The sequence below is a fragment of the Meleagris gallopavo genome, chromosome 29 (assembly GCF_000146605.3).
Source record: "Meleagris gallopavo isolate NT-WF06-2002-E0010 breed Aviagen turkey brand Nicholas breeding stock chromosome 29, Turkey_5.1, whole genome shotgun sequence".
In the NCBI taxonomy this organism is placed as follows: Eukaryota; Metazoa; Chordata; class Aves; order Galliformes; family Phasianidae; genus Meleagris; species Meleagris gallopavo.
In genome coordinates, this window is record NC_015039.2 from 4,233,098 (window position 1) to 4,254,442 (window position 21,345).

At 52.0% G+C, this 21,345-nt stretch overlaps 1 protein-coding gene across 1 annotated transcript; it reads right to left on the reverse strand.

Moving 5' to 3' along the window:
* Positions 1–4,893: 4,893 nt before the first annotated feature.
* CCR7 (C-C motif chemokine receptor 7) lies at positions 4,894–14,820 on the reverse strand. Its single transcript, XM_003213098.4, has 3 exons — positions 14,262–14,820; positions 10,615–10,664; positions 4,894–8,944 (listed from the first exon to the last, which is right to left on the reverse strand). The coding sequence occupies exons 1-3, from the start codon at positions 14,494–14,496 to the stop codon at positions 7,880–7,882; spliced, it is 1,350 nt and encodes a 449-aa protein (XP_003213146.2). The 5' UTR covers positions 14,497–14,820; the 3' UTR covers positions 4,894–7,879.
* Between the last annotated feature and the right edge of the window lie 6,525 nt (positions 14,821–21,345).

Here is a 21,345-nt window from a genome sequence, read left to right on the forward strand (position 1 = left end):
GCTGCGAGGAGGCGGCGCTGGGGCCGGGTCACGCGATCCGGGGGATCCGCGCTCTTCCCGTTAGGGGGCGCCGCGCGGTAGCGGCGTTTGCGGAGAGGGTGAAGGGCGCATGCGCGCCCTGCCCGGCACGTGGAGGCGGACGCACGTAAATCGCGCGAAGCCGTCAGTCGCAGCTTCTTGCTGTGCAGAGGGCGCCCCCCTGCGGTCAGGTGGTCCTGGGGGCTCCCTGCGGCTGTGCCCGGCCCGCTGTGCGGCACGGGGCTGCTGGGCGTCGTTAACGGACACAAACGTGTTCCTCTGCTATCCCGCCACTTTGCAGGATTGAAATAGAATCTTTGTAATTTTCCTTTGTGTCGCATCTAGTGCCCATCCCTGCACCCACATCGTTGGCATCAGTGATGCGATCCACACCTCTGGGCAACGATACGATTCACATTCAGGATGTGGCCTCGGCTCCTCCGCTGGCAGCCCTAACAGAACCAAAGGGCTGCACCTGTGCAGGTCCTGAGCTCCTCTTCTGCTGCAGCTGAGCCTCGTGCACAACTGTGCTCTTTATTTATCATTGCGCTGCTGGGTTTTTGTCTGCTCAGACGTCCTTTTGCTAATGGCAGGAATTCCTTGCTCCTTGCACACATCCTGGCTTGTGATATTTGGATAACACGAAGCATCCGTACCTCCTGTGTGTTTCTGTCTCTGTTGTGTGCTTGGTGTGGGGAGCAGCGGGTTGGCAGCGTTCCAGGGAACAGAATATTGAAGTGTTTTTGTATGAGGGTGTTGGGAAACTTCCCTTGATAACACATTTCATGTCACTGTATGTTTGTTTCTTTAAGGTTTTGGTGGGTGGAGTGTGGGCTGTGGGGGGATGTTCCTGTCAGGGGGAAGCCAGCTGCATACATGGAGCAGCCTTTGCTGTTTTTGTTCATTTCAGTGCTGCAGAAAGACACAAAAAAAGACTTCTTGTCTATGCAGACAGAAGAGGCACCATCAGAGCCAGAGAGTCAGGGAGGTTTCATTTTGCAGGAGGTGTGTTTGAAGTTGAAATGGAGGCAGTAAAATCTTCTGCAGGTTACATTTCAGAACGAATCAAGGCCCTGTTAAAAGTGCTTCCAGTATCTCTAAATTAAAGCAAGCTTGACTGCTCACACAGCACTTCAGTGTGACTTAACTCGTGCTTGCTTTTTGAACCCCCACCTTCGCTTCAGAGGATAAATGTTGATGATTTTTTTGCAGGACTCCCAGGCTGCACTGTGAGCAGCGAGGTGCTGCCTGTGCTGAAGCGTTTCTCAGCCTTTCCCACACGGTGTCAGCATCTCTCAGAGAGACACAGCTGTTGTTAGTCCTGTTTGCTTGCTTCGGGTCGCAGCGTGTTTCAGGGCAGGTGCCGCGACTGAAAACCTCGTGCATGTCTGCAGAAGGAAATGCTTTGTGAGGAAAGGCTCCTTTTGTGCCACTGTTATAAGGGGCTTGGCGTGGTTTGTCTGGCTAGACTGTGAGCCGAGGAAGTCACAGCCTCCCCAGGGAGACGCTACTGCCGTGGTGCAGGGAGCTGCCTGCTCCCGGTCGTGCTGGTGCAGACCGTGGCTGCTTAGGAGCAGGTCTGGGGGGAGCAGGTGCCAGAAGCCCCAAGTGGGACAGCTTTTCTGCAGCGCTGATGCCTCACAACGCGTTGTCTCTGCGCTCCGGTGGACAGGAGCTGAGCTGCTGGAGTTGGGCCGTGGCTGCAGCCCACATCGTGCCCCAGGGCACCCAGCTGAGGAGCACGGTCTGATGGCATCTCACATCTCGCTTCTGATGGCTGGGACACCTTTGTTGTTTGGTACTGGCAGCACACCTTGCAGCAATGCTTGGCCACTGGCTGCTCAACTGCAGGTCAGTGCGGAGCCTTGCCTTGGTAACAGGCGTTTTGGTGACTCTTGTGAGGTCTGGTTGATCGCCAGGCCTGCTGCCATCCCATCCCAGCCTGGTGGAGGCCGCGTCTGTCAGAGCACAGCGCTGTGACTTTCGGTGAAGGTTGCTTCTGCATGCAGTCAGGTCCTGAAGTGTGAGCACGAACACTGCAGCTACCTGCGACCCTCCGGTGATGCAGAGAGCATCGACTGAGAATGTGTTAACCTCTTCAAAGGAGCTCTGTGTAACTCCCTGTTGAAGAGCGGGGCTGAGCTGCAGAGTGGCAATCGCTGCTGGCTGTGTTAGTCATCCAGAAAGAGACTTGTTTTTCCTTCTCCCCCTCCCCGCCCTGGCACGGGGGCAGAGATTCTTTCTCACTGCTCGGCGTGGCCACAAGTTAGAAGAAGAAACTTGTTATCTTGAAGGGAATCAGTCAACGCTCCCCTAAAAACATGAGCTTTCATTTGCACAGCTCTGGTGGCGAGACTGAGCGGGGCGTTTAATTTTGCTGCCAGAGCCCCCGGAGTCTGAAACCAGTTCTGCTGGGAGACAAATGCAGACCTGAGCACGTGTGCGTTCACACCTCCTTCCACATTAACGTTCTCATGTAGATGTCAGATGCCCTGTGATAAGATGCAGAGCAGTGGGAGTGCTGCTGTGCTACCTGGTGGGGAAGGCAGAGGGAGTGGGGGGCTTGGAGCCCCGTGTTCCCACTGCCATGGGGCTGTATGTGCCTGGCGGAGGCTGAGGATGGGAATATTTGCTTTCCTTGTAATTAAAGTTGGTAAACCAGAGTGTCTAAATGTGATTTCTAGACCGCACAAAGCCAACGGGATCAAAATCAGAGGAAGTAATTGATGATATCTGGTCAAATACTGATTTTTGTATGTCTAAATCAGCATCTTCCTTTCAGACGGTTGGGTGGGAATTCAGTTGCCTTTGTTGGGTGTGAGAAACACACAAAAGCAGCGGCGTTTCTTGGAAATGACAGCTTAGGGTCTTTGGCTAAGGCACTTTGACTCGTGAGTCATTTGTACTGGTGAAAATGTTATTTTTTACATGAAGAGCTTTGGAGCAGAACGTTTCTGCTTCTCTGGAGCACTCAGCCTCGTGGAGCTGTTGACTCAAGTGGTGTAAATGGGAGCTTTGTCCCAGAGGAGCTCAGCTGCCTTCAAGTCAGGCACGGGCTGTCGTGGCACCGGGCTTCTGCAGCAGCTCTGGGGCTCTTTGGGCCTTAGCAGACACGTATGGAACTCATCTGCTCTTCTGGCAGAGCTGGCGGAACTCTCTGCCCATGGGGATGAATGCAGTCAGTGGCTGCTCTTCCCTCTGTTGTTCTCACAGCTGCGTTTGGTTGTGTGCATTCAGCTGTTGGGATTCTGCCTCCTGTTGCTTAGCATGAAAAATTCGTACCAGCTCCCAGGGTAACACAAAAACCCTTTGTGAGTTTCTGTTGCTTTCAGTGGATTTTAGAGCAAGCTCCTGGTTGAAGAAGGAAGAGCTGGGATCCATAGAAGCTCTGGTTTTGATAAGCAGATGTGTGCAGGCTTTGAATCCCGGGAGGCTCTTTGGATTCCTTATGGCACTGGAGGTGATTTGGACCTTTCCCCTCTGGCAGGATGATTTTAGATGTTAGACACGGTCTTTAGTCACAGAAATTTCCCAGCCAAGCATAAGAGCACTCAGAAATTCGGGTTTATGTAATGGCGTGTCAGCAAAGAAAGGAAAATAAATATCTGCTTGCTATCTTATTTTAGACAATTGAATTAAAAAAAAAAAACAACCAAAGCAGCAAGGAGGTAAGTTAAGAGTTTCGGTTCCTGCAGGCTGAGGATTTGCATGGGTTCAGTAATGACAAATACATGAGATCATGCCTCGATTGGCTTTGAATCTGCCATGCGTGTGGTGGAGGTGAACCCAAAGCCACCGTGCTTGTCGAGACCTGAAGAAGGTTTCTGTAGCGAGCTGTGGCAATGGCAGGTGTTGTTTAATTAACAGGGCTTGACTCCCTGCTCTGGTAGCAGTTTTGGCTCTGTGGAGAGCCGGGGTCGTACTGGAAGGTGAAAGTGAAAACCAACTTTTCATGCGGCTTGAAAATAGGTTGGGCTGCTACCCAGAGCTGTGCTGGTAAACTCCGTTTGAAGCATCTAAGCGTGTTAGGACTGCTTTTCTCTTTCAGCAGGAGGCGGGAAGGCTCCTGTGCGTGGTACCTGAATACAGCTAGGTGCTCCTAATTGCTGCTTTTGCATAGTGACGTTTTTACCTCCGATTTCGTGCCTGGGGAAGAAGCTGCTGTGATGGAATAAGGACAGAGCACTGAGACCTCAGCTGGGAAGGGAGACGTGCTGCGGGATGGAGGGCAGGGCAGGCAGTCAGAAGCACCTGGGGGCATTTATTGCCCATGGAAGAGGTTCTTCCCCGAGATCTGAAACCTCCGCCCTGAGAACGGGACTTTGGTTATTTTTCCATATAAAAGAAGAGATGGGGAGAGGAAACCATGGCCCACCCTCATCTATTCTGACTGCTGCGAAGTGCCACCACCCTTCCTCATCACCCACGTGCATTATTTTTAGGGCTTGTTTGCCTCACTAACTCCAGCTCATTCTTTTGTGTGGTGTCAAAGACTTCCCTCCGCAGCTCTGCTCTTCGCTTTGACTCCACGGTTGCAGCTGTAGGGCAGTTTTTGTGAAGGATGATGAGTGTCTGTGTGCACCTTGAGGAAGGATTGCTCGCGCTGCAGGTTGGCCTGCTGCACATCTCAGTGCAGCCGTTGCTGCTGTGCTGCTCCATGGAGTCCCTGACCCCGTGAGCACTTTACAGCACTGTGATGCTTTTGTTACTGACTCTGTAAACGTGGAGGCTTTTTATGTACGTAACACCAGGTACATCCAGTGCTGGAACAGCATGAAGACAATTACACTGAGAGTAAAAATAAAGACAGGCACCGCTACTAAACCCATTTCTGACTTATTTCCTTTATAATTAGTAAGTCAACTTTTTTTTTTTTAATTAGACTGCTTACACACTTTGTCTTATTTTCCCCCCCCTGCAGAGCAGTGCTGATACAAAGCTGGGGTGATAACAAGCAGCTCCAGTCCAGAAGGACGTGGCACGAGCTGCTGCGACGCATACAGGATGCATCCTGTGAGGAAATACACGAGGAAAAAGCAAAAGTATTTTCAAAATTGTCATAATTTATTTCCACTGAGTAGCATCATACGGTCAGTTCTCAGTCTGCACTGGAGAAGCTCGGGTTCAGGCTGGGATCCATCTGCTGGCTGCCTTCATCCGCACGGCTCTGAGCTGGGCGCTGCCGCTTTCAGGAGGCACCGACGCAGCTGCCCCAGAAGCTGCTTTGGTCTCTCATTCTTACAAAGGCAGCTGCATATTTCCCTATTCAGAACGCGTCCAGTTGGTAAAGACCTGAAAACTTTGCATTTTTGGGAAGGAAATGGTTTCTGTTAAACAGGTACAAGTTGTGGTGAGGCAGTTTTCCCTGCTAGAATAAGTTAGGGGAGTGTGTTATGCATAAAGAGATTTAGTGAAAGCAGTGTATTTCAGGGTACATTCATGTACATATTGAAATTTTTCTATGAAAAGCAGCTTTACATATGTAAGTATACATTAAGAGTACATTGTTACTGGTGAGGAAAACGAAGAGGAGGCTGTACGATAGGCGTTCCTCACTCTGGTCAACTTTTCTTTGCCTGAGTAAGAAACATAGGAGGAAAAGGAGAAGAAATGACTATTTGGTGTGTCAGTCTTAACCCCCCTTTAATATGATTGAGAAGCAGCACTTACTGTACACATTAAATGGGCATTATGAAAGGAAACGCTTGGAACGAGAGGGTGGGATTGTCATTCGGCATAGACAGGTTAATCAGAGCAGGGTGTGCTTTCTTCCTGAACTCAGCTCGTGGCAAAATCCCACAGAGCCAGGTGGGTTAGGAGGAAGGATTTTTAAAACGATGATTGGCAGCCAGCCACGTACCTGGCAGCATCTCAAAAACTACCACTGGGTTCTCTGTCTGAAGGCTGGCCGTGTCCTGTCTCTAGAACAAGATTTTTTGACCTACGGTCCAGAGGGTTCCCTGCGTCACCCCGAACGTTCCTGTGAGTGGGACTGAAAGAAGTGTCTGTTAGCATGTTTGCTCTGCACGGCTCTGCAGGTCCACAGGAATGCGCCTCAGGTTCCACGGATCAGAACCGCTCAACCGCTGCTGTGGAAGGAGGGGTCGGGTGCATCCCTGCCCTGCAGTTCATGGCCAAGGCCTTCTGCCACGGTTCTGGGGAGAGCTGTGTGCTGAGGGGATCAGAGCTTGGAAATCAGTAACAGATGCACAGACAATTGCAGCAGCTCCTCCCAGCTGATGCTCGACGTCCCATAACAGCAGCTCTCAGGGCGCTGGTTTGTTGTGGGAATCTTCCTCCTTCTGGTGAATGGCATCACGTTCAGGGCTTCTTTTCAAGGCCTTGTTTTACATGACAGTCACCTGTTGTTCAGCTGCCATGTTCCTTTCGAGTATGTGACCCTGGCAGTCATCTTCAACACCCTGTCCTTTGCATTTAAATCAAACTGCAGTGAATGGCATCTTGATTAGAAGTGACAGCATGAATGCTAAGCACATTTTCAGTAGCTTATAAGTGAAGTACATATCTGACTTATAGAAAAGACAGCTGCTAAAGTTCTTCTAGAAAGACAGTTTGTTGGTAAGGGAGAAAACCCACACCTGTGATAACACATTATCTCCTGAAGTCAACAAGCAGCAGCACAGAAAGCCCCCACATGTACGTGACAAAAGCAGGCTGTGTGCACAGCTAATAAGGCTGGAGAGGAGCAAGCTTTGGATTCTGACACGTTGCAGTGCTCAGACAGTGGGCACAGACATATCCTAACTTAAGTCTTGCACTAAGAAATATATTCAAACTTGCCCTGGGCTTGAATGCTGAGCATTCTGGCAGCAGTCTGCAAGGCACGTGCTTTCACATCAGCTTAAGGACTCCCTCAGTGTCAGGAGTAAGGCTGGTGTGAGGACAGGCTGAAGAACAGGGTGCTAAAAACATATTTAAGTACCTGTCACTGAAGTGTTGGTTCTTGGTTCGAGTTTGTGTGACTGGTGACTGGGGAGGCCTCAGATCTTTTGTATTTGTAAATAACTCATCTTTGTGCAAAAATTGGAATCTAAACTGTGCTAGCTAGCTTTTGTGCAGGCAGATACCTTTACAGAAGCTGAAGAAGGCTGTATTGCCAAAGTGAAGCAGCATTCCCAAAGAATGCAACATTGGGAGGCAATAAGCAGAGCTCCCTAGGAGATGAAACACCAGATGTCGTTGCTGCAGGCAGAAGTGAAGTGGACAAAGCTGAGATGCCACAGTAACATGCAGCTATTGAATACGTATTATATGTATGAATTTAGTTTTGTTCACTGTTTCTGGAGGAAGGCAGAGCTGAGAGTTCCATCTAGGACACCTCACAGCTTGTTACCTCACTGTGTGTTGTATTGCATTGGGAGCCTGAGGCTGCTGGTGCTGTTCTGTGCGGTGAGCATCATTTCTGTGTGTGTGGGAGAGCAATAGGTAGTCGTGTTAAATGCAACATGCAAAGCAAGGGCAGTGCTCTTGGAAATCCAGCTCTAAACAAGTAATTCTGTAGCACGTATGTCCGCTTCTCTTGCTATTTGTTGCTTTTAATGAAAATGTACCATTTTGAGCATTTCTGATTTTGGCTAGGAAATAAGGGTGAAATGGCACGATGAATTCTGAACTCACTGGTCTCCTTCTCCCTTACTTCACTGTTAGTCATAGTTTTTATTGAAGTCTCTCCATCCGTGAAAACATTGGATAACAATGCTCGTTGACTGTGATATGGAGAGGTTCTTTGGTCTTCCTTTTACAGCTGCCCTTCCTAAAGTAATGGCAAGTCTTTATCAGTAATTCAAAATAGAAGCAGTGTACAAAATGACACCAGCCTTCAGCCTTCCTGGACCTCTCCTCATGGGGAGAAGGTGGTAGTCGTCTCTGTCTCCATGGCAAAGGAAAACCTCTTGCTCTCACGGCAGGAGGACAGCTGCCAGAGGCGCTCCTGGCTCAGGCAGCCCAGCTCCTTCAAGAGCTTGAAGAGGTCGTTGCGGAATTTGACGCCTATGAAGGCGTAGAGGAAGGGATTGAGGCAGCATCGGAAGCAGGCTAGAGTGTAGGTCACATCATCTGCCATGTCAAGCTTCTTGCTCTGCTCGCATGAGCTGGTGTTGTTGAAGACTGAGATGGTCTTGGCCAGCATGACGCCGTTGTAGGGCAGCTGGAAGATGACGAAGACGATGACCACCGCAATGATCACCTTGATAGCTTTATTCTTCTCAAAGTTTCGAGCCTGGAGTAATGTTTTGATAATGATGAGGTAGCAGACAGACATCACCGCCAGGGGAATTAAGAAGCCAAAAACCATCTGGGACACTTTGATGCCAGTGTTGAAAGTCTGCAAGTCATTAGCAATGATGGAGCACCGGGGGTGGCTGTCGTAGTTATTTACACCACTGTGAACCAGCTCGGGGATTGAGAGAACGAAGGCCAGGAGCCAAACGAGGATGCACGTGACTTTGCTAATGAATATCATTCGGGGACGGAAGCGGTGGGCCGAGGCAGCCTGAACAATGGCGAAGTACCTGTCAATGCTGATGGACAGCAGGAGCAGCATCCCGCTGAAGAAGCTCATTTTGCAGATGCAGTAGACTGCTTTGCAGGCAAATTCTCCAAAACACCAGAACGTGGCTGCACTTGTGGCCCAAAATGGGAGGGTCAGCAGGAACAGGATGTCTGCCAGGGCCAGGTTCAGCAAGTAGATGTCTGTCATGGTCTTTAGCCGCTTGAAGTAGATGTAGGTGAGCATCACCAGCCCATTTCCCAGCAGCCCCGTGAAGCAGATGAGGGAGTACATGGCTGGGAGGAAGGCAGCACGGAAATCACGGACTTCCTTCTTCTCACACAGGATCTCAAACATGTTATAGTCAACGGTGGTGTTGGCGTCATAGTCGTCAGTGACGTTGTTCCCAGCACAGAACTAGAACAGGGAAGGAACAAAGCCCATTGAGACAGGTACTGCACGGCCTCTGTCCCTCAGTGGGTGTTTTCCAGTGGGGGACTGATGTCAGCCTGTACAGCAGCAGCACCCAGCCATGGCCAGGGATGTCCTAGGGAATTCCCAGCATGAGCAGAGTTGGCAAGGTCTCATGGCTGACAATGTGGATAAGTACGTGGGGTTTGGGTTTCTTGGGGGCTCATCACGGGAATTCAGCAAGTAAAGTTACTGTGCAACCAGTATAACACCTGAAAACTCTAGAATGTGTGGCTGCTATCCAGAATGGATCAGGACCGAAATAGAGCGGTATGTGCACAGTCAGTTGTCGGATAAAATAGGAAAAATAACACAGCCTTTGGTGTTCTCCTTCTCTCAGCAAAACTTCCTCTTGACAGAGTCTACTTGTTTGGCATTTTCTAGCTTGTTTCACCTCCCTTCCCCATCTGAGATACTCCTGTTGCTCACATGCACTTCTCGTGGCAGTGCCAGGAGTGGTGCAGCTGCTGCTCGTGGCCATCAGCACCTGGCATTGTGAGCACCGGGGTTCTCGTGGCTCCCTGCCCTTCTCCTCCCTGCTCCCACCAGGGCTGAGCCTGCAGGCGGCGGGGCTGTGAACAAAGGGCTCTGCTGGAAGGCAAAGCCGGAGCCTCCCTGCCTCCCTGGGCTGTTGTTTCTGCTAAGTGAAATGAGGTGTCAATGAAATTGTGAGGAAACAGCCAGCAAAGCAGGAAATCGTTACCGTGCTGACATGGACGGGTTGCTGGCACCTCATTCACAGGCCCCTGCCCCTGATTTCAGTTCTGATTATTCTCGTTTCATCTTCCTACACTGCCACGCTCAACAGAGCAGAGTGAGCCTGTGGTGTCTCTGCCCTGCTTTCCGTGAGCCATCGGGCTCCAGAACCTTCTCCCCATTGCTCGGAGATGAAAGGTTTCCCCTGGATACCTCTGCCACTTATCACCGAATCTCTCAGCACGTCTCAGGGAGGCCTGGCTTTCACCACATCCTGCGTGCAACCTGGAGGCATGCCGCCAGAAGTGAAAGGGGAAAGCAGACTGCAGGCCTCGCTGAGCCTCAGGGAGCCTGAGCCGGGGACCATGGCGTGGCTGAGGCTGCTGCTGTGGTTGCAGGAGTGCGAGAGTGCTGGGGGCCAGGCCTGCAGTTCAGGAGCAGGTCACAGCATTCAGCTCCTCCTTGCTGCTTCTCACGGGCTCTGACCAGGAGAACATGGAGCAGCGTGGGTGCTTTGCTTGGGCACATCAGCTCTTCAGGGCTGACGCCAGTCAAAGCCCTGTGCTGGGTCCAGGAGCTGGGAACACGTACTGGAACACATGGTGCTTGGTTCTTTACTGTGCACACACTGTTGTGAGAGTGGGACTCGGTTCTAACAGTCAGGACTGCCTTAAGATCTGTTTATCCCATTCTTTCTGTTCTTTCGTTGCTGTCATCCCTTTTGTTTGTTTTCCCTCTGGTTTAGCACTGTCTCACCGCCCACCTCTGTGGGTGCTGGGTTATGAGTGTGAGCAGCCGTGTGCCCCACGGATCTCTCCAGGGCTGTGGGTGGCTGTTTTGCCTGTCAAAGTTTCTGAGATCTCTCTTTAGCCACAACAAAATGCAGCTGCCTTTCAACAACATTGTTTTCAACATCTTACCTGAAAAATTAGAGGAAGGCTAAAAACAAGGGTGACCTTCAGCTGTTTACCTAGGGAAGAAGAAGACACCGTGTTAGTAGTCAGGTCGGGATTTCCACGCGCTGCTTGAAAAGCAGAGGTAGCATGCTTGGCTGTGGCATTCTGAACTCTGCAAAGCTCCCTGCAGCTGCACAGACAAAAAAGGCGATGAAGATGCTCACAGGATAACCCAGGGTCGTGTAACAAGCCACTGTCAGAGCACTGATTGAGTCTCGGAAGCCTGGCCTCTGCAGCCTCATCTGATAGCTGAAGACGATTAGCATAGTTAACCATTGTTATTATTGCACCTTCTTTCTCTTTCCTCCTCACCCCCCCAGGCTGACAGCTTCATGCTCTTGAAGGGTGCAGCCAGCAGCCCATCTCCTGTGCTCTGAGCTGAGGGTGAAACACACTCAATGTGTGTACAAACAGCTGAGTGCAGTCAGTTTGGCACAGCTGTTCCCTGGCACTGTGCTGACCCGACTGCAGATCAGGAAGGCTCTGCTCCCTGCAGGATGTGCAGAGCTGAAGCTGGCTGAAATTTATTGCTTGTCTAAATGTCAGAGCTGGCTTCTGCTGCCTTTGGATGCGGAGATGCAGCACACTGTTAGCTGGGAGGAAAATTAAATTCAGCCAGATGTGAGAGCAATCTCAGACAAACAACTCTTCCTGCTGTGGTTAGTAGAGACATAGAGGCCAGTGAAAGCTTTCTCTTCTCTCTATTTAAAGCACATGCCAGCATCTACCTCAGGCAGTTGTGACCGAAAATTGCTGAAGCTAGGAGGCAACCCGGCAGCTGTGAGAAAGTCCTGCCTGCCTGCCTGGATAGCCCTGTGTGGCACTGAACTCTGTGATCCCTGAGGGTCTCCTCCAGGTCAGAGTGTTCTGCCACTGTCTGTACGGCACAAGGCAGCCCCCCATGCTGCAGCCCCTGCCTCCTGTCATCACCTGCTCTGGGACTGCTGAGCAGGGCTCACCCTGAGGCAGGAGATGCCTCTGGCTGTGGCTGCCCGTTTCCTCTGATGACCGTGCTGTTGTCCTCACAGATGAGCATTTGTTCAGAAGTTTGGCTGAACCCTTTGCCCCTCGGTGCTCAGCAGCCGCGCACACAGCTCTGCTCTGGATTGCTGTTTGCTGCTTCAGAGCTTCCCAGCTCTGCCTGTCCTGGTGCTGCACCGGACCAGGAGAATGCACTGGAAGCCCAAACTGTGGAAACCCTCTGCCTGTGTTTAATGAGCCTCAGGTGCCTGGGTTGCTGGCACGGGGTCACTGCCCAGCAAAGAACAGTTGGTGCCAAGCGATGCTCTCCACCAAGCTATTGGCCCGGCTGCCCAGGGGCTGGGATTGGGCTCATGCCTGCTGGTGGTGATGTTACCTCTGCTGGCTGTCGTTTGTCGGGAGCTGGGGCCTCAGAGACAATTAACTCCTAGAGGCTGTGTGAAAGGGAGGCAGAAAAGAGCCGCCGGTCCCCATGGCGAGGACACCTGAATCAGCCTCCCTCCTGTCCCATGCAGGGAGCACAGCCGTGCCTCCTGGTTCTCCTGGAGCAGCAGACCTTCCCTGCATCTCCCCTCCCCAGAACCTGCACCCAGTCCCGCCCCTGACCCACCTGATAGGCACAAATGCACAGCAGTAGTGAGCTGCCTTTTTTTTAACAGCATCACCCTTTGAAGTGCCTAACGAAATAGAGCTGATAACAAAGTGACTCAACTAACGATCTGCAAACAGATCAGCGAGGTATCATTCCTTTGAAGAGCTTCACTTTTTTTTTCCTCAGCTGCTGTTTCACGTATCTTAAATGTCAGATGATTTTCAGTATAAAAAAGGCTTGCACTTTCCATCCCCTCACCCAGCTTACGCATTTGCAAAGGCAAAAGGGACAGTGCAGCCTCGTGGTCCCTGAGCGGGTCCTTGAGTCACCACTTTCACATTAAGGATGGGACTCATTTCTTGGTGCTGTGCTTGCAGGAGCCCGGGGCAGGGAGGGAGGGAGAGGGGAGCAGAAGCAAATGGGCTGTAGAGAGGAAATGAGGCCCACTTTGGAGTTTAATGGGCACTTTTAGGTAACTTTACGTTTTCTGGCCTCTGGCAGTTCTCAGCTGTGGGTATTTTCGTAAAGTTTCGTTCCTCAAAATATTAAGAAAAAACCCCTTCAAAAGTCCCCGTAACAGTTGGAGCAGCAACCTCCCTTCTAAAGAGACAGCAAACTCAGTGCAGTGAGTCAGGACGTGCCCCACAGCCCCCAGTGAGCCCCAGCTCCCTCGGCAGCACTGCATTGCTGCAGTCCTCAGGAGCACATTGCCCTGCTGCAGGCCCTGGGGATGGAGGTGGAAAGAACTGCTCTGTGCAGTGGGGAACAGGCAGCTCAGCACTGCTTCCAATGGATGAACTGCGAGGAGATGGGGAGGAGGGCTGCAGCTGGTGCTGCATGTACAGGGCGAGAGCAGAAGGTGAGCAAACCTGCCTTGTTAAACCCTCACAGGCGAAGGGTTTTTTGCTCCTGGTGGCCAGGACTCCCGAGTGGAGGTTTGAGCCTCAAGCACCTTAGCACACGTGTGGGCAGTGAGTAACGTCCTGTTGAGATCTCTACCCGTATTCGGGTTTCTGGTGCCTCTTCACCATCACTATCGTTGGCTTTTGGGGAAAGAACCGGATATTTCTGAGAAGGATTAATCATACTTAAATAATATAATGACTTTTGGCAGTTAACAGCTCAGTGCCAGTTTCCCCCTTCTTTCCCCCCTATTTCTCACTGCAGACAGGAAAGATGGGCTGAAGTGAGGGTAACAGAACCGTGTCATACGGTTTGTTTCATACACTCACAGATCTCAGTCAGACACACTGATGATCTGTCTCTTAGGAAACTGTGATTCAAGAAGCAGAATAAACAGAGAGAAATAAATTTCAGAGGCTCATATAGGAGAGGGGATTGGCTGGGCTGGTATCTGCTCAGCAGCAGTGCTGCACATCCCCACGCCGTGCCTGCAGAGCACCGGGTGTGAGCTGGCAAGGTGTGAGACGTGCAAGGAGCAGGCACGAGTCTCGTGCTGCTGTGCTAACGGCACATCATGTGTCAAAGAGCAGCACCTCGCTCCCATGGCAGGGTGCTCTGCTGCAGCCCAGACCCACACTGAACCCCAGCTCAGGCTGCTCCAGATGCAGGCAAATGCAAAGCCCAAGTTTTGCATTGGTTCAAGATTTGGTGGCTGCAGTGAAGATATTCAGTCACTCAAATTTCAATAAGCGAGGAGGTTTAGCCAAGAGGAAACTCCCATCCCTTGATTTATCCATGGGAGTGTAATATTACCAAGAAGATGGAAGATCTTTTAAAGAAACATGAGAAAAAGATAGGAACGGCATGGGAAGAACTCGCTTTTGGACAGCAGAGCCTCCTTGAAATTCCCCCAGGATGCCTTTTTTTTATGGTTTGGAAGCAAACTGACTTGAGATTTGTGAGCTTGTGGAGAAGACAGCTTCGGCTGAGTCCTCTTGTTCATAGCACACACAAGGAAAATTAAACCCTTTTCTACTGAATAATCTTAAAGCGCTTCATCCCTGTGCCACAGGGCATGGATTTGGGCATTCTCCCTATTAATAAAGACGAAGATGAAGGCAGGGCAGGTACTCACCGCCGTCCATGGTCTTGTGTCTAACAGCCAAAGTCACGGCGCTGCTGAGAGCATTGTCTGCACAGCACAGCCTGGATGTGCGCCAGCTCCTGCCTGAGCCCCTCTTTGGGAAACTGCCTTTTATACTTCCTGCGCCTCGGCAAGAGCCCGGTGACGTGCCCTGACAGTCAGACCCTCCTCCTCCTCCTGCTCTCAGATCGCTGTGCTGCTCCCCGTGCTCCCTGCACACACTCATGCTCAGGTCCTTCCTCGGCGCGTGCTCTGAGGGCTGCACACTCCGTACTCAGAGCTCACGGAGCGAAGCAGATCCTGCATTTGCACTTGGAATGTGGCAAAGGGGCAGGAGGAGAGTTTCCACAACAGAGCTGCTTCGTCGGTCAGAACCCGGTGCTGCAGGAAACAGGGAAGTTTCCCATTTCCACTCGACCCTTTCTAGGAAAGGTGTCCACCCACCACATAGCAGCCGTCCCATCACGCAGCCCTTCTGCCTGTGCGCATCAGCAGCTCCCAAGCAAGTGGGCTTCCCCACCTCTTTCTGCTTTCTGGTGGTTTTGCTGTACCATCTGCTGAGGCTCGCACACCGCCTTCCTCTGAGAGGTTTTGCACATCTGCAGTCCTGTGCCTTCCCCAGCATCACGCTGCTGCAGAGGTCTGAGCTCAGCAGAGCCCGGGAGGAGCTCACGCCACAGGGATTCACTTTGGCTCGTCCCATTCCTGAGGGCAGTGGCTCAGTGTCACTCAGTGGCTGTCTGTGGCTGTTTGAGCTGGATGCCACTTCTTGGAACCGTTCTTCTGACAGGTACAAACATAACCAGAGAAATAAGAAAAGGAAACCCTGTCCTACCTACATTGTACTTTAGCTGATCTACAGATAACGTGCTCTGCATCAAGCTGTATCCAGCAGCTGTTGTAAGAACCCACGCCGGGCAGCCGATGTCCGGCTCTGAGCTGTGCCTGCCTTATGTGATCCGAGCAGCGTCCTGCCAACCAGCCTGGGTTTCATGGGCTGTGTATTGCAGGGAGCAGGGGAATTGCATTCGTGTAATTGATTAGTGACACAGCAGAATCCAGCTGTCTGCACACATCCCAGCCTACAACAACTCTTCTCTCAGCACTGGAGCCCCAAAGCCCCTTGGGGCACTGAGGAGGGCTGCTATGATTTCCTTTAGTGTAGTTTAGCACAGAAAGACCTGAAGATGGAGTTCTGAATAAATGTGTGTGCATATTAGAATGAAGATAGTGTAATGGTTAACCACAGCTAAAACAGGACCTCACTAGAATCTGAGTAAGTTTTATTTAAGAATAACCCTGAAGCTGCTGAGCACTTGCTGCCATGCCTTTGAGACTAACTGCTTCAGCTTGAAGCAGAACCTCACCTCCCAGCTCTTAAGCCCCAGTTAAATACATCAGAAGTCACAGATCACATGGATGTCTCTCAGTCTTCAGTTGCAGCCCCTCCCCAGGCTCTGTGCCCGCCGGCTCTCCCTGCAGCCACCCCCCAGCATTTCCTTCCTAGGAGGCCGATCCCACTGCGGTCCTTCCCGCATCCTGGGGTCCTTCCCACCGCTGCACAGCAGCTCCCAAGCTGGGATGCCGGACCCACACTGACTCACTGCAGCTCAGGCACCTGACAGCTGTCGCCCCTTTATTTGGCTTTGCGGGAGGTTGCCTACAGTTTCCCTGCCCTACGCATACATCCCTGCCTGCAGCAGGGGGTTGGAGCTCCGTGATCCTTGAGGTCCCTTCCAACCCAAGGCACTCTATGATTCTATGATCCCTGGCTTTTCAGTACACTCTCTTTTGTCTTATCTGTAGGCATGAGCCATTCACACCCCCGTGACTATTTATTGCTCTATTTTCCTTTTGTTCATCAGCTATCCTAGCAGGTACGCTGCCTTTGAGAGCTGCATCTTCAAACCACTTCCGCCAATAAGGACGAGAGATGAAAGGCTTCCCTCCAGCACCGGCAGAATACTCAGAAGAGGTGGGCGTGGGGCCTTCGTGCTGCTCTGTGCTGCCTGCAGAGCGCTGCAGGACGGGCACTGCCAGCTGCATTTACTGCCCAGCTGGGAGGGAGGTGGGCCGTCGTGTGGCTGCGGTGCCTCCCCAGAGCCGCAGTGGTGATGGAGCAGTGAGAAGCGCAGGGGGCTCACAGCTCCTTTCCCTCACGTGCTCCCAGCATTGTGTGCGAAGCCCCGGTGCCCCCCGAGCCTTGCACTGTCAGAACCAACTCAAGCAAAGTGTTTATTTTAAGCATTTCCATTTCTGTGAAGGAAACAATCTGCTTTTTCTTTTGACACTGAATCTTCTTGTACGGTCTTGTCTGGGGCCCGGGGAGTTCTCAAATCATTTGTAAAAGCTTTGCTTAATTTGGCTGTGTATATTTGCAGTCTATTTCGTGCCTCTGTGACTTTCTTTGACGTTCTCCCTTTAACGCGTGCATCCCACGAGCTGCCCTATAAGCACACAGCACTGTTTGCTCACGCAGTGCATTTGTTACTCCAACATTCAATAGCTATTAAAAAAGAAGAGAAAAAGGTGTTTTGGTCTTAGGTTAGAACCTAGATTGGTGTCAGCTGCACTGCAAGAACAGCAGAAATCGGTGGTAAAAGTCACAAGTGAGAGGTCACAGTGTCAGAGCTGCACAGGGTTGGTCATCAATATGACTTCAGGAGACAACGGAGTTCCTTTGGGTGAACTGCAGTGAAAACTGACCTTGGGACAAATCTCAGCTGCACAGAGAATCACTCACACAAACTTTCTGGCCTGGCTGGAGCTGCTGGCAGTTTCAGGTAAACAAACTAACATTACCGTGCTGAGCTCCAGGCCGGGCACTGGAAGGTGTTGTCCACGCCTACAAGTCACATAAAGCATTACAAGGTGAATTCAGGTGTTACAGGTCCTGCTGGCATCTCTCTCTTCCCCACACCTTGCCGCAGGGCCAGCATGCAGCGCTCTGGGCAGAGCATCAGTGCCTCCCTTTGCTCTCTGCTGTGCTGGCCGATGTACAGCATGGGAGAGTTTGTCCCACTGCTGCAGGACGCCTGAGTCGCCCAGACAGAAGCAGTGGTGGCTTAAGGGTGAATGTAACTCATGTGCCCACTTCCCACTGATGTCCCTCTTACGTTGGGATGGGACCTCAACATTTGCTGTTTGCAGTGCCTGGCTTGGGATCTCCTCCCTCCAGCCCTGCCTCGTGCCCAGACACCCCCTGACACCTTGAGTTGTTGAGCTGGGAGATGTGTGGGGAAGGTTCATGCAGTGCAGTCAGTAAGTTTACTCTGGAGAGGACTTTTAGGGTTTTCTTCAAGCAAACAAAATAGGAGAAGTGAAATTTTAAGTAAATTCCTGACATTAAGAGCAGTACTGAGCTGGGATTCCACACCGAGAGGAGTTCTGAGAGTGGTTTTAGGGGATGCCCTGAAAAAACAGATAAAAACGAATCTTGTGATTATCATCTCACTGTGAGGTTATTATAAGATTCTTATCCACCCAGAAGAGGAAGTAATCTGTACAGCAGGCAGGCTTGCCTCGGGGGCACACAGCTGCCCATGCTGCCTGCTGGTCAGCCACAGGAGGGAAGGAACACGCATGGTGACGCTGGGAATTCACCTTCCTCATGCCTGCGTCACAGAGTGATGCTATTTCTTTCCACAGAACAAAAAACTGTTGACCAGTTCAGCATCTGCTCTGCACACAGGCAGCTTCCTCACCCTGCAGTCCAGGAATTGAGCTGAGAGCAGAAGCACCCAGAGGTGCAAACAAAAGGGGAGAGATCTGGTTGGCATCTCTGGTTTGCAGCTGAGGTGTGAAGGAGGAGAGGGGCGGTCGCTGCCCCACACATCAGCAAACCCCTCTGGGTCAGGGCCAGGTGCTGCCTGCAGATCTGCTCCTTTTGGCCACCAAGTTCATTTGCAGATGCAGGGGGCTGTGGTGAACAAACAGATCCTTTCTGACCCGAAGTAACATGAAACAGAGACAGACGGCCATGTGTGAATGATAGGAGAGGAAAGGCAAGGAGTAAGAAGCAGCAGGAAGATACCCGTGGACACTGTGGGTACCATGGGGGGGAAGGTGCGTGACTGCTGGTCATGACTGGAGAGAGTTATGAAACATTCCCTGAACTTTGTTCCCACTCAGATTGGGAACTGCCAGCACCTTCCTGGAGGATATCAAACACCAGTGGGCAGGGGGACATTCCACGAGAGGAAGAGGTGCAGTTGGGTCTCTCAGAAGAGCTGAGAAAGGTGAAGTGCCATCATCTGCTCATGCAGAGAGCATCCTTCCCATAGCCTGTATGACCTCCTTCCATGCATGGGGTTTAACCCCTGCAGCAGATTGGACATGGAACAGGGAATAATAATCCTGCCCGTGGCTTCCCTGAGAAGAGCTCAGCCAGATATGCATCACATACATGACAGGGTAAGAAAGCATTTGCTGATGTTCTGCTCTGCTCTGCTGTTACTGCTCCCATCTGACCTTTCCCCATTGCAGAATTGATGCCTGCATTAAAACAGACCTTTCTTATTGTTATTATTATTTTTTAAAGTAGAGATGATTTACAAAGAACAAAATGAAACTGTGTACAGAAATTCTGGGCTTCTGTAAGTGGAGCTGTACGTGACAGTTTACAACCCAGTATGATTCCAACCCAATAACTGCAAAACCACTTCAAAAAAAAACCAACAAAACACGAAACCCAAAGACCATGAAAAACACACACACACACGCGTTAAAGAAGGGAACCGAGAACAACAACAGTGAGATCAGAGCAAGCTCTGTGCCTTCACACAGCCCAGCCCCGCAGCCCTCGTGGAGCCGCACCGTCGGTGCCGCACTGGGGCAGATTTCACACCCAGGGATGAGCAGCGCCGGCTCTCAGCGCTCAGAGCCTCGCTCGGCTGCTGCAGCTCCCTCCGGGCTCTCAGTGTGACGCTCCGCACCGCAGCTCCGCATCCCATCGCGGCACAGCGCGGAGCTCCCTGCGGGCAGCACGGAGCGGCCCGGCTCCTATCGGCAGCGAACGCGGAGCTTTTCCTCCGCATCCAGCCGCGTCCGTGTCAGCAAAGCCCGGTGCGAGGTGCCGTCGCTCCCAGAGGAGGTTTGCAAAGCCCGGTTGGTTGCAGCGGAGCAGTTCGCGTCCTCGGCCTGGCTGCCCACCGAGCTGCGCGCAGCGCTGCGCTGCGCTGCTCTGAGCGGCTCCGCATCTCCCCGCCCTGCCCGGCGGTGCCGTTCGCTTCACTCCGACGTTTTATCCCCTAAAACAGCGCTGATCCGTTCTGTTCTTTCCTGCTGTAGGGATAATCCTTTCTGCAGCAGAGCTCCCACGTTTTGCCGAGTCCTGGTTTTGCTGGAAGCAGACGAGCCTTGCAGGGCTGTCCCCAGCGATGCGCAGGTAATATTCTGTTAAACTCCTGCTCAGTGGTAATTCGGGTGCACAGAGATCTTTGGGTCTCAATAGGAACAGCTCTGATGTTGGGTTGCTTTTGCAGAAGTCTCAAGAGGACTCCCAAGGGTTTGAACATCTGAGTACCTTCCAGCCGTTACCCTTTGGGTCAGCTTTGTAGGTCAGAAGGTTCTGGGGTGGCAATGATTCTTAATTACATTAATGCAGGGAAAAAGAAAACAAAGAGTTTCTTTTTTTTAACCCAGGTCTTTTAAAATCACTTTATTTATTATTATTATTATTTTTTTTTGTGGTGAGATAAAAGCATATTTTTGAGAACTACAGAAGAGAACCTTTGCCTTCTTGATTTTACCTACAGAGCAAACCCAGCAGCAAAGTGCAGAGCAGAAGCTGTGGCAGAGGTCAAAAAGCGTGAGTCAGCCCCAGCAAAGCCCACTTTTTCTTGAAGGGAAAAACAAAGTGCAGAAAACAACTCCCTCACCACGATGTCATGTTTTGGATTTGTCGCCCCGTTTCCTTGTGGGTCCCCTGTGTGGGGGGGACCAACACCCACACCCACACCGCAGTGCGCACTGCAGCCTGCTCTGCATCCAGCCCGTGGGAGCAGCAGCTGCACAGCAGGGCTCTGTGAGCCTGCAGCCAAATCCCAGACGAGGTGCGCAAAACGGGGAGGAGAAGGCGGGCAGCGAGCGGCCCCGAGCTCAGCAGCAGCGGTTCGGTGCTTGACCTGTGCCGTGCTCCTCGTGGGGGGTTTCGTGTCCGGCTGAGGGCTCTGGTGCTGCGCAGTTTCAGCAGGAAGCCCATTCGGCTGCCGTGTGTCCGAGCCCTCGGCAGCCGGCTAACGGGAGTGCGGGGCAGACATCGGGCTGCTGGGCGCTGAGCCCGGCTGCACCCTGAGGAGTGCGGGCAGAAGGGGCTCCTGCAGGAGCGCAGCAAAGGAGCGGGGTTTGGTGGCAGCTCGGCGCTGCGCCTCCCGGCGTCTCCTCGGCACCGCGCGTTTCCTCGTTCCTTTGCAGTCCCGGTGCTTTTCAGCGCTTCTCTGCAGCCGGACGGAGGCGGCGCTCCATCGGGGCCCCGCTGGGCTCCTCTCCCTTCCCGATGCTCGGCACCTCGTGCAGACACGTCCTGCCCCGGGCTCTGCAGCTCTGCTCACCGCTCAGAGCTTCGGACTCCCCGCGTCGGGCACTCGTTCAGGTTTCTCTGTGAGCTTGGAAAGGTGATTTTACCCCTGAAGATGACACCTGCTCACTAGATGCACACCCGCGTGTGCCAGTAATTACTGTTATTTACATGTACCTCGAGAAAATGTAGGAGATGGAAACACAAACAGTCTCCAAACAGCAGGGCTGCGGCACAGATGGAAGCTGTGCACAACGAGCTCACTGCCCTCCTGCTGCTGTCCCACCCGGTTCCACCCGAAGCTCACGTTCATCGCAGTGACAACTCGCCTGTTTTGAGGGACTGAGGGTAAAATTACTGCAATTTGTAGCAGGTTTCACAAAGAACTGCAGCTTGACATCTGTGGAGCAGAGCACCGCTGTGAGCCGCCAGTTCGTGTCCCACGAGGGTCTGTTTTACACACGTTTTACACACGTTTTGCACACTTTTTGCACACTGCAGCCTCAGCACCTCCCAGCAGGAAGGTCCTCACGGGCTCACGAAGCCGTGTGCGGCCAG

Bases quoted from the DNA above. Each gene is read 5' to 3' on its own strand.
- CCR7 (XM_003213098.4), bottom strand. From the start codon at position 14,496: ATGAGTGTGTGCAGGGAGCACGGGGAGCAGCACAGCGATCTGAGAGCA. The intron at 10,665-14,261 runs GTGAGTACCTGC...CTTCTTCCCTAG, and splicing joins ACACAAGACCATGGACGGCG to GTAAACAGCTGAAGGTCACC. The intron at 8,945-10,614 runs GTAAGATGTTGA...TCCCTGTTCTAG, and splicing joins GCCTTCCTCTAATTTTTCAG to TTCTGTGCTGGGAACAACGT.